This window comes from Limulus polyphemus, unplaced genomic scaffold, assembly GCF_000517525.1.
Source record: "Limulus polyphemus unplaced genomic scaffold, Limulus_polyphemus-2.1.2 Scaffold5160, whole genome shotgun sequence".
NCBI lineage: Eukaryota > Metazoa > Arthropoda > Merostomata > Xiphosura > Limulidae > Limulus > Limulus polyphemus.
The window spans coordinates 57,759-69,209 of NW_013670770.1; the positions used below are offsets into that span (position 1 = coordinate 57,759).

The 11,451-nt window shown below is 35.1% G+C and overlaps 1 protein-coding gene across 1 annotated transcript in view; it reads right to left on the bottom strand.

The window, feature by feature from the left end:
- Nucleotides 1-11,451, bottom strand: part of LOC106472209 (kelch-like protein 17) — a 37,439-nt gene that overhangs the window by 24,656 nt on the left and 1,332 nt on the right. Inside the window, exons 2-4 of the mRNA XM_022400810.1 lie at nucleotides 5,775-6,013; nucleotides 3,920-4,041; nucleotides 825-1,046 (exon numbers count right to left, since the gene is read on the bottom strand). Of these exons, the coding sequence (XP_022256518.1) occupies nucleotides 825-1,046; nucleotides 3,920-4,041; nucleotides 5,775-6,013 (583 nt within the window). The remainder of the gene's footprint in view (nucleotides 1-824; nucleotides 1,047-3,919; nucleotides 4,042-5,774; nucleotides 6,014-11,451) is intronic.

Here is an 11,451-nt window from a genome sequence, read left to right on the forward strand (position 1 = left end):
AGTAATAGAACTCGATCCCAAGACCCCCCCCCCCCCATTCTTGAGGAGTCTAGTAATCTAGCCACCAGGCCCAACTTCTGTGTCTAAACTCTTAATATGAAACACATTAGGAATTGTTAATAAATTTGTATAATATAGAACAAACTGGCAATAGTTAGTAAACCCGTCTGCGGAGTCTGAGTTGGACTTTAGATCTTTTCGTCGGGATCTGGGAGTGTGAGGTGCTTTCGAAGACATCTTCCTCCCTAAGTAAACTCGTGTAACATAGATTTGTTTTGTTTTGAATTTCGCGCAAAACTACACGAGGGCTATCTGCGTTAGCCGTCCATAATTTAGCAGTGATAGACTAGAGGGAAGGCAGCTAGTCAACACCATCCACCGTCAACTCTTGAGCTACTCTTTTACCAAGGAATAGTGGGATTGACTGTCACATTATAATGCTTCTACGGCTGAAATGGTGAGCATGTTCGGTGTGACGGGAATTCGAACTCGCGATCCTCAGATTGCGAGTCTGAGTCCCATAACCACCAGGTCACACCAGACTAAAAACATTTAATAATTGTCCAGTTTGTTTTATTGCAAAGACACATTGGGCTATCTGTTGTGTCCACCGAGGGAAAACAAACCCCGGATTTTAGCGTTGTAAGCCCGTAGACTTGCCACTCGTCCACCGGGGAACTGTGTAACATAGGACAAACTGGTGATTGTCAGTAAACTAATGTAACATGTGATAGGCTGATATCAATAAACTTTTGAAATGTGGATATTATCCAGAAGGTAAACTCAAGAACTCTGGGGCAATCTAATTTCTCTTTTGGAAATACCTCTGTCAAAGGAAGAAGGAGAAACTCTTCTGTCAAGGCAACTTCTTGAAAGTTTTGGAGAGCATATTTATGTGATTTCTGATGAAGTTCTTCGCAAGAATGAGCATCAGCGAAACTTCGGATTCCAAGACAGTTCGAGGGGTGTAGTTGACGAAGAAGGAATCTACAGCAAGCTTCTCGAACACTGGCAACTTGAAGCAAACTAGCCGCTGGCAGAAGAGACTGTAGTTAAAACAAAGAAGAATTAATATAGCACTTTAATAACTGGAAAATACATATAAAAGTTTAAAAATCGTGTTATAAATTTTCAGTTTCTTCGAAGAGCAATATGTACTTATAAAAATACAGACGAAAATTACGTATTCACGAACTTATGTATATTATACTCTTCTGTTGTTTTCTCTCCTTTTTAAATGTCTTCGATCGGTTTCGTGACTTCAAAGGATATGATTTTACTGAGAATCTATAACAAAAACATACAAATGCCGTTTTTAAACTAAACATAAAGAAACTAAATCAAATACATACATTTTCCAAGTGTACAAACATATAACCTTATGTGAAAATAAGTATATTAAAAATGTTAAAAAATAAATTAAATTAAAGCTAATTCGGTGTACTTCCATTTTTTTAAAATTAAAATCTTATTCTAATTATTCTTTCTCTTAATTATAGTATTTTGAAACTTGTGTATAAAGTTCAAATCATAAATAATATTCGACGTTAAACTGGTACACAATTAGAAACATTTTATTTAGGCCTATCTATGGCCTTCAAAAAGTTGATGACTACATGTTTCGACGTTGTAACGTTTGTTACACGTTAACGTTAAATGTTTGTTAAAAAATATAATTTTACATCCATCTTTTGGTCTCCCACAAGCCAATGCCCAGGATTAACTTAAAAATCTAGAGGAAACAACAACTAAATGAAAAACTATCAGAAAACTTGTTCATCTTCCTCGTCTCACGTTTTCATCTGGCTGGAAAACTGGTCAACAACGTCATGTGACACCGGAACTTAGAACACTAACGGTCAGAGGCGTGTTTAGCTTTAAAAGTGACCTTGAGAAGTGTTGAAATTAGGCAGGTTTTCTATTCTTATTTCTAGTTGTCCGTTTTGTATATAATTCTTGTTGATGCCCAGTCAATTTGATGACCAAAATCTCTCATACGAAGAAAAATGGGTCATACAGACCTGTTTACCTGCCAGAAAAATAATGTAAGACTGAAGATGACACACGAATGTGTCGAAACTAATTTCAAGTATTCTGATAGCTTGTTCCATTTATTGTGGGGTCACTAGCTGGCAGAGGTTCAAGTCTTCATCCACAGCAGTATCAAAGCCACGACACCCTAATCCAATGTTATCATAGAAATTATCTTATATATGCAAAACACATCCACTACTTACATCAAAGGTAAAGCATTACGGTCTTATAACTTTTGTTTACCAATACGACATCGGGGAACAATGTAATCTACTTTATTAGCTGTAGACGGTGTAAAGTTTAGTATGTGGGAGATATTTCTTCGTGCTTACGTGGATGAATGGATAGTTTGGACACAGGTGTAAAAATAAAAATAATTTCCTATATCAACATTTTAATTCTTCTGGTTATACTTTCAAAGATTTTTTAGTTCAACCAATATAATGTTAAATGTGACGATCCACTATAGTTGATAGGGCGGAACTTGAAGTAAGAGAAAGCTACTGGATGACCAAACATGTAGCTATTTATCTTTTTGGACTAAATGATACTGATAGAGTTAAAAGCAATGTTTCTCGAAATTTCACATTTTTCATTAATCCTTATGTTTCTCAACTTATTAAAGGTCATCCTTGTAGTCAACGGTAAGAAAACAAATTTAGAACTAATAAGACACCATTACAATTTTGCACTAATCCTTATTTTTCTCAGTTTATTAAACGTCAGCTCCGTAGTCAAAAGCAAACAAAGTTAGAACAAATAGAACTTTAGACACCATTAATCTTAATAAAGAAATTACTTCTAACATATCAAACAAAAGATCTCCGCATTACGTTGCATTACGAGGTTTAGCAGTCAAAGTTTTTAAATTTATTCAAATTAATTTGAACTTAAATTCCACATATTGTTATTATCGTTGTTTAAGACTCGTAACGTAGGTAAATTAGTACAGATTTATACGCGGACTTTTCTCTATGTTAAAATACTTTTATTTGCGAGCTTTCGGCCCTCTTACCTGAACCTTCATCAAACAACAATATACTGAACAATAAAATTCGTTAAACTGTGTAATACTGGGTTTAAATAGGTATCTAGGCAACAGTCTAAGAATAACTGACATCTGGTATTAAAGTTATTAAACATATAGAATTATGATGAACATAAATCGATTGCTTTGATATAATAAACATAAGGAAAATACAATTATAGGTATTATATAGAAATATATTATTCTAAAAAATCGGTTTATATTTTATTAACAGTTAATCTCACTATTCGTTGGTGAAAGAATAGCTCCACAGTTGGCCGTGGGTAGTGTTAAGTAGCTGCCTTTCCTTTAGCCTGTCACTTCAAAATGAGAGACGACTAGCGCATATAGCCCTCAAGTAGCTTTGCGTGAAATTTAACAAACCAAAACAACAAAGTTTAACTGCATTTAACCATCTCTAAACAAACAATTTGTCTGAATATAACATATATGTATAAAAAGATTTCATTGCTATTTATATTTTATTAACTTGGCATTAGAGAACTCGAAAAATGTTTTGCCAACTTTGTGGCTGATGTGAACTTTAGGGTTTATATGTGATCATGAAGTTGTTTTTTCGTGTGGTCGGGTGATTTGATCATGATACCTTACAAAATTAATAAAAACAGATCTCCTGTGCTCTTTCTAGGATATTTTACTTTACCCTGTATTTTACTGTTTGATATAAAAAAATCGGAAAATGATCCGCTTGTTTGGATCTCTCATTTTGAGATATTAAAAAAATATCATTGTTTCTACGAAACACAAATATGCTTTCCATAACACATTACACAAACATTATTAACATATAGTTATAAAATGTGTAGTTATTACTGAACAAATAGAATATACATTTACCTGCACGTTATCTTCTGTTATCAATACCTCACCCGTATAAGCAAATTCAACCAATGAAGAGAGGGCGCAACTGTCGATTTCATGCAGCGTTACTGTTGCAAGGTGTTTCTCAGCCATTTCGCCTGAAATGATATCAGGAAATATTAAATTTTCAGGTAAATTTTTAATTGGTTTTATTAAGAAATGGTCTGTGGTTCGCCGGATTGTCAACAATGACTTTATTAGTTAAACTCCAAGTCAAGATACTACTTAATTTTTTTTTAAATCAAACAACAACAAAAACTTTTGAAATGTGTACCCTCCGTTGCAATTTCTCACCCAGTTCTATAAAAAAATACAAGTTTCAAAGCTGATTGATTAAAAAGGCTCGATAATGACAACTATTTCGTAGTAACGATAAACTTGTACTTAAGATCACTCAAACAAAACAAAATCACATATATTGTTTTTTAAGTTTTCAGTCCTGACAGAAGGATGGAAACCTTTATCCAAGAATACGACTAACAACTTCAGACAAACGTCGGGTAAAATAAAAACCTGAAGCTGTCATCCTCCTTTTCAAAAGCCACAGACAGTGGCGTAAGTATGCTCTCGCAATTGCTGGGAAGGGGGTGGGGTGGGCGAAGGGTCTGACAAACTTAAGAACTACTGACAAGGGGAATAAATGTAGGTGGTCCAATTACTTTTTATGCGGTAGGGGTCATATTTTGTAGTTATGTCACTTACCACATATGCTATTTTTAAATACAAGGTCTAGAAAAATGTACAACCATGTAAGCTTTAGTTTCAAGGTTCTAATGTTTATACATATATTATTTTAAACTTATTTGTAAGTTCTTTTTTCTAGTTTTGTTTTTCACTTGTTTGATTACTGTTAAAAGTCACTCTCTCTCTTGTCAAATATAATATATGGTATTTGAGAAATAATCAAAATTCTCTTCATTCTGGAGCTATAAGACTATTAACTAGATTTAAAGCGGCTTCTCTTAGGAGGCGTTCTCTCTAACTCGGGTATGGTAAGCGATCAGAGCCATAACACGTTGATTTGATCCAGCGCGCAGTCACCAGCCGACAGCGCTATGACGCATTGATCCAACATATAGCGAAACAAGCCAATCATAACGTAGTTTTCAATCACATGATGCCAGCCATAATTTTTACTACGTATTAAATCAATCTGTTATGGTCCCTTGATCGGTAGCCAACAGGGCCATAAGGTATCATTGGTCTAACGCACTGAATTGGGACAATACGTTATTAAGGTCCCGATAACTTGCTATGTATTCTTCGTCTGCTCAGATTCACAATGCGATTTGATCTGTCATCAGTTTGGCTGGGCTGAAAAAAATACTACAATACTAGCCAAGTGTGCACTTAGCTGGATCGTGGTTTAACATGTTAATGTTGGTTACAATGTCATCAAACGTGAGTTGTTGTTTTTTCCAGTTAAAGTAATTTTTCATCTAAGAACAATGTGCATTTAAATTAATTTTTCAATTTACACCACTCACAAATTTAATTTCAACTTATTATTACTATCTATATTTAAACAAACGTTTATTAATAACGTATTAAATTTTGTTTAAATTTTGTTCTTTAGTTTTATTTGTTATTGTTTTCAAAAATCGTATTTTGAGGGTAAAATATATATACTTTAATTGAAATATTTTTACAAGTAATTCATTCAATTTGTCTAGTCAATAATTTTATCTCAACGCCTCTATACTACCATTACTGCAAAGTTAAATAGAAATTAGTAATATTTATCTTGCTGTCCAAGATTCGCCGCAAAAAATTCAGTTAAAATTGTAGACGTGCGTTCGACTGTTTTTCTAATGTCATAAAGTAAACTTACTGTTGAACATGGCGTGGAAGTAGGCACTACAGGCTGAAAGGACCACTTTATGTGCTGAAATAGACAGCTCTCCCACCTTCAACGTTACGTCACATAGCTGACCTTTCACTCTCATGTCCCGGAGTGCAGTGAAAGCTGTCGAATGATGGTCAGAATTAATATGGTGGATCTGAAAAGGCCGAGCGACAGAAGAGGCTAATGTTTCCATCATATTGATGTTGGTGGAAGATAGGTGGCGTCTGAAATGTTCGAAATAATTGAACGCGTAATTATCGGCATATAAAACAAACTGTAAATTAGAATAACAAATATTAATTTAGTGTAACAAACGTTTTAAATTTAAGCACGATAACAAAAAACAGAGATTTGTGAATTCAACCATATTTAAAATATTCAATCAAAAATAATGTTAATTAACACTAAATATTGTAAACAATTTTCCTTAATTACATTGTGGTTGTAATTAACTGCCTTAGAATATTTTCGTACTAAGATATACAGTGTCCAAGAACATATATATATATATATATATATCGCTGGAAGCGGGAAAAGTGGACACATTTGCTAGAGTAGGCTAATGTTAAGCTTCTTGACCCCAAGGGCCCGGCATGGCCAGGTGGTTAGGACGCTCGTCTGGCAATCTCTGGGTCGCGGGTTCGAATCCCCGTCACACCAAATATCCTCGCCCTTTCAGCCGTGGGAGCGTTATAACGTGACGGTCAATCCCACTATTCGTTTGTAAAAAGAGTAACCCAAGAGTTGGCGGTGGGTGGTGATGACTAGCTGCCTTCCCTCTAGTCTTACACTGCTAAATTAGGGACGGCTAGCGCAGATAGCCCTCGTGTAGCTTTGCGTGAAATTCAAAACAAACAAACTTGACCCCAAGTTACAGTAGTGTTGAGAAGATTCATTTACAGGCGTCAGGTTGGTAATGATTACACAAGTTATTTTGATTTTAATTACGGATTTTCCATTATTCAGCTACGCAGATTTCGAAAATAATATTCATTTATTTCTATCACGTAAGTTTTTTTTTACAAATTGAGAAGAAAAACCAAACATTCTTACTTAGATCTAATTATTATTTCATTTACCATAATGAACATTTTTATTATTATATTTAGGTTCTAGGACTATCAATAAAACTCTCACGTCCCGATTGGCTTAGCGAAAACTATAGCCAGTAATTGTCAACATTTTAAGCACAACAAAAGTGACCCGATTTCAATGAAAATGATTCACTTATGTAAAAGTACATATGAAGTTTTGTGAAAAATCTGTACGTGATGGAAAAAAAAGGGGATATCATTTTCGGATTCAGCGTATAGGAATTACTGTAGAACATGTAAACATTTTAAGACAATAAAACCATCGCAGGCCTGTGTTATTTAAGACAAAATATTTCACTTCCAGTGTAACTAGGCTGTTTGTAAACGCGATCTACTTATATTAGAAGTAGGTCTCTATGGGCACAACATTTTACTTACAGGAGGCGTTGGGGAAGGGGGCGGACTTTTGGCGCGAAAGCCCAAAAATAAAGACCGGAAGAAACAGAATAATTGGAGAGGACGATAACCTATTAAATTGATTTCAAAGATTTATTTTTCGCTCTCGTATTTACTCACTTCTTATAAGTAGTTTATCATTTAAGAAATAATAATTAAAACCAGGTAAGGAAAATGACGATTTTGCTGTTATCACTTGAGAAAATTATTTCAATGGGAAAAGGGGTTCAACGGAAACTTTGCCAAGTTAGGGGGCGCCGCTATTTAAATTTGGAAAACAGTGCTTTAAAGTATAACTGGGTTGTTTGTGAAGAACACGATATTCCACTTATATTATAACTTGGTCTCTAAGGACACAATATATCACTTACAGAGTAACTAAGCTGTTTTTAAATATATGATTCACCATTTGGAACATTATATCAATTCATTGTTAACGGTATCTCATTATGTGATTTTAGACGTTAGATATATTATTCTTAAGACATACGTTGAATAGGATAAAGGAGAATTTTATTAGTATTAATACAACAGTATAGAATAGATTTGTTAGTTTGTTTTTAGGCACAAATCTAGACCATAGGTTAACTGTTTTGTGCTCGCACGGGTATCAAACTCCAATTTTTAGTGTCATAAGCGCTGAGCCACTGGGGGGGCATAGAATAGGTCTTTGAGTTATTATTATTATTTTAGTTTTCCACCAAATGTATGAACCGAGCTGTTTTTTATTCATGATCAGACGACAAAACGCGTCACTTTCGTTTTTAATAACAGCTCTAAATGAAACACTTGTTCGCTTGTTGCCATAGATACAACAAATAAACAAATCGGTTATAATTATCATTAGCCACCAGTCTACTACTACTACTACTATCTTACCTACAACTAACCAGTACGATGGTCAGTTCATATGAAATCTTCTTGTGCTTAGAGTCAGATTTTGGGATGTCCCCACAGCAAGCTATTGTTCTACTGTCAGACATGTGACTAACCTCGATTTTAGTCTTAGACACTGGTCAATCCAGGTTATCCATAGAAACAGGGAAAACGATTATATTTTCGACGTAATTAAAAGTGTGCACTAGGAGGCTAGTGAATGATATATTGGTGTGGACGGAGACTGGACAGAGTAGTGGCCAGCCTACTGAATCATCCGTTCACCTTGCAGTTTAACACCTTTACTGAATATTGTACAAAGGGCTAGCTCGCTGCTGACAATCGATCGCACAGGTTACTGTACTCTGTGCTGACAATGAACTTTAACTATCGTGTGCTATTGAATCTGCACAGCTGTTCGCTGCGTCACCAGACTATTACTGTTCCTGCGTGCGATATATTGTATCGAACCCCTCCTTTTCCTGCAGTTTTATACTAACGCTTAGCTGAACATGTATAGTAGCTCTTAAAATCATATTCAAATGAATATAGAATTAATAATAGTCAGCATACGTCTATATGCTCAAAGATCTTCCAAGAAAGTTCCAGGAATTCTATAAAATCTTTGTTGTTTCTTTAAATATTTTATTACTTAGGCAATGTCAATGTTTCATAAATAGGTGGATACAAGCAATGTAGTTTAGGGTGGATATGTTAACCTTAACACTAGGCTGTACAGTAACTTATAAAACCTTATTAAAAACTAACAAAGAAAAATCAGACCTTCATTACAAGTGTCTAACGTAAAAAAGATGTGAAGAAAAAGAGGGGGAACCAATTTTGTCAGATTTGCACATGCAAAGGCAGACAGAAGAGAACTTATGGGGGTTCGAGAGTGTGCTTCTCTAAAAAAGCTTACAATTCGAGTAGCAAGTTGGCCCCATTGCTACACAGTAGGGAACCAAGATATGATGGAGAGCAGGAAACAACAACAACAACAAAAAACAAAGTTAACGCAAATATAAGTAGGTTAGTGACCAATGAACAGTGACTGGTTTAGTGACCAATGAACAGTGACTGGTTTGCTGAAAATGAGCAAAATATCTGCGAGGATTTTCAGTAGCGTTCATTCTCCAAGAAAATTATCGTAAGACAGGGGAATTGGATCGGAAGTTAGGAGGTGTTAGAAAAGTTGATTGGAAGTGTTTGTTTGCTTTGAATTTTGCGCAAAGCTACACGAGGGCTATCTGCGCTAGCTGTCCCTAATTTAGCAGAGGGAAGGCAGCTAGTCATCACCACCCACCGTCAACTCTTGGGCTACTCATTTGCCAACGAATAGTGGGGTTGACCGTCACTTTATAACGCCCCCACGACCCTCAAATTGTGGAGTAAGTTTTCTTGAAACTCAGCCATTTACAATAGTACTGCAGTAACTATATAGGGGTTATTCTATAAAAGATATATTTCAATATATGAGAAGGTTTAATATGAATCTGGTTTTCTTTTGGACTATTAAGTTAGCATGCCAAGATTGGTCTGGACTTGTCAACTCGTTTAGGAGGAGATGCGTCCACGGACAGAAAGATTTCCTTAATATTGGATAGTTACTGCACAGGTATGTCTTAATATGCATAGCGCATATGTGAAGAACGCCTGTACCCCAGTTTTTATACTCAGCTCTTCCTTGATTCGCTTGGCAAAGCTGAATAAACTATAGAGATTATAAAGATTAATGATACATATCTCGAAAGGAAATTTCACACTGAATACATTATGAAATATATTCTAACTTCCTTTATCAGAAGTTGAAATATTTGTTGTAGCACAAAGTCACATTTGGCTGAAGTGTATTTAACTGCCACAGTGTAAATTAAAATACGAAGGTTTTAGTCAAAATGATGTTTTATGATGCAGAAAATTGACTAAATGAATGTAGCCAGGAATGTCAAGAATTGGATCTTAAGTAGGGAAACTGTGGATTGAAAATTTAGGATCAGATGAATTCCATTTGATAAGAAGTTCAGCCAGTTGTATAGGTGGTAAAAATGGTTGTAACTACTTGGGTGTAACAATGATCAGCTCTAAAATGTTGGTAATGAAACTATACCTTGGTTAAACAACATGGGCTACACGTGTATGTGTGCTTGATATTGTCCATAGAAAACGTATCCCTAACACCTGTGAACTTCTCTATTCTGCAAGCACCATTAGGTCTCCGTTTGACCAATACCTATGGCCATGCTGCTCCGTTATTCCTGCCATACAAGAACGAAGACAGTTTCCCCTCCAACCCAGTTCCATTCCTTTTCTTACCATCTGATTTTCACGTGGATACGTCCTGTGTCGTGTCAGAAATGAAATGGGTTGAAACTACAAACACAATAACCGACTTGGGTTTGCTGCTATACAAACATCAACCTCTATTTCTGACCACCAAAACACTAATGCTTACGTCATCTCTCCCTAAAAATTAATTTTAGGTTCAAGTGTAGTACTAGCTGGGTGTGACTTATAATGTTTCACCACATAAGTGCAACTTTCTGTCAATGTATATATATAAGATGGAACATTTAAGAAAGCTACACAATGGGGTATCTGTGCTCTGCCCACCACGGTATCGAAACCCGGATTCTAGCGTTGTAAGTCCGCAGACATACCGCTGTCCCACTGGGGGGCTACAATAGGTTCAACTAGAACAGCTTTTATAAAAATTACCCTTAATTATAAGTTTCAAATACTAATAGGCGTTTAGAACGTTAATAATTCCTTATATTTTTCATTTTATTTCTAAATGTTAATGTTTCCAGGTTGAACAGTAGCCAAACAGGTTTCTGAACTTTATGTAATTTTAAACTATTTCAACAGATTCAAGGGAGAATAAAACAAATTTTTGCATAAAAAAATGTGGAAGATTCTTTGTGAAATACACACATACACATATGTAGCGCAGATAGCCAATTCAATAAAACAATTATATTCAACAGGTTTAAACCTTTTATGCACCTATACATTAGATGAGAAATCTTGGCATATTTTTGGACGTTTCTCCTCGATAATACCACGTTACGTTATTGAAATAACATACATTTACCCTAGTCTGACTAACGTTAAACTTCTATACCCAATTTTTCAACAAGAAATAAAGTTTTAACCATAGTTATAAAATCTAGTAGTTCATAACATTAACAGTTATTCATATTAATGGATCTATACTAAGCCTCTATTCCTTTAAAGTTTTTATATCTTTTCTTCATTATTTATTGTCCCACTAACGTGAGACTACAAAAATTCGCCTA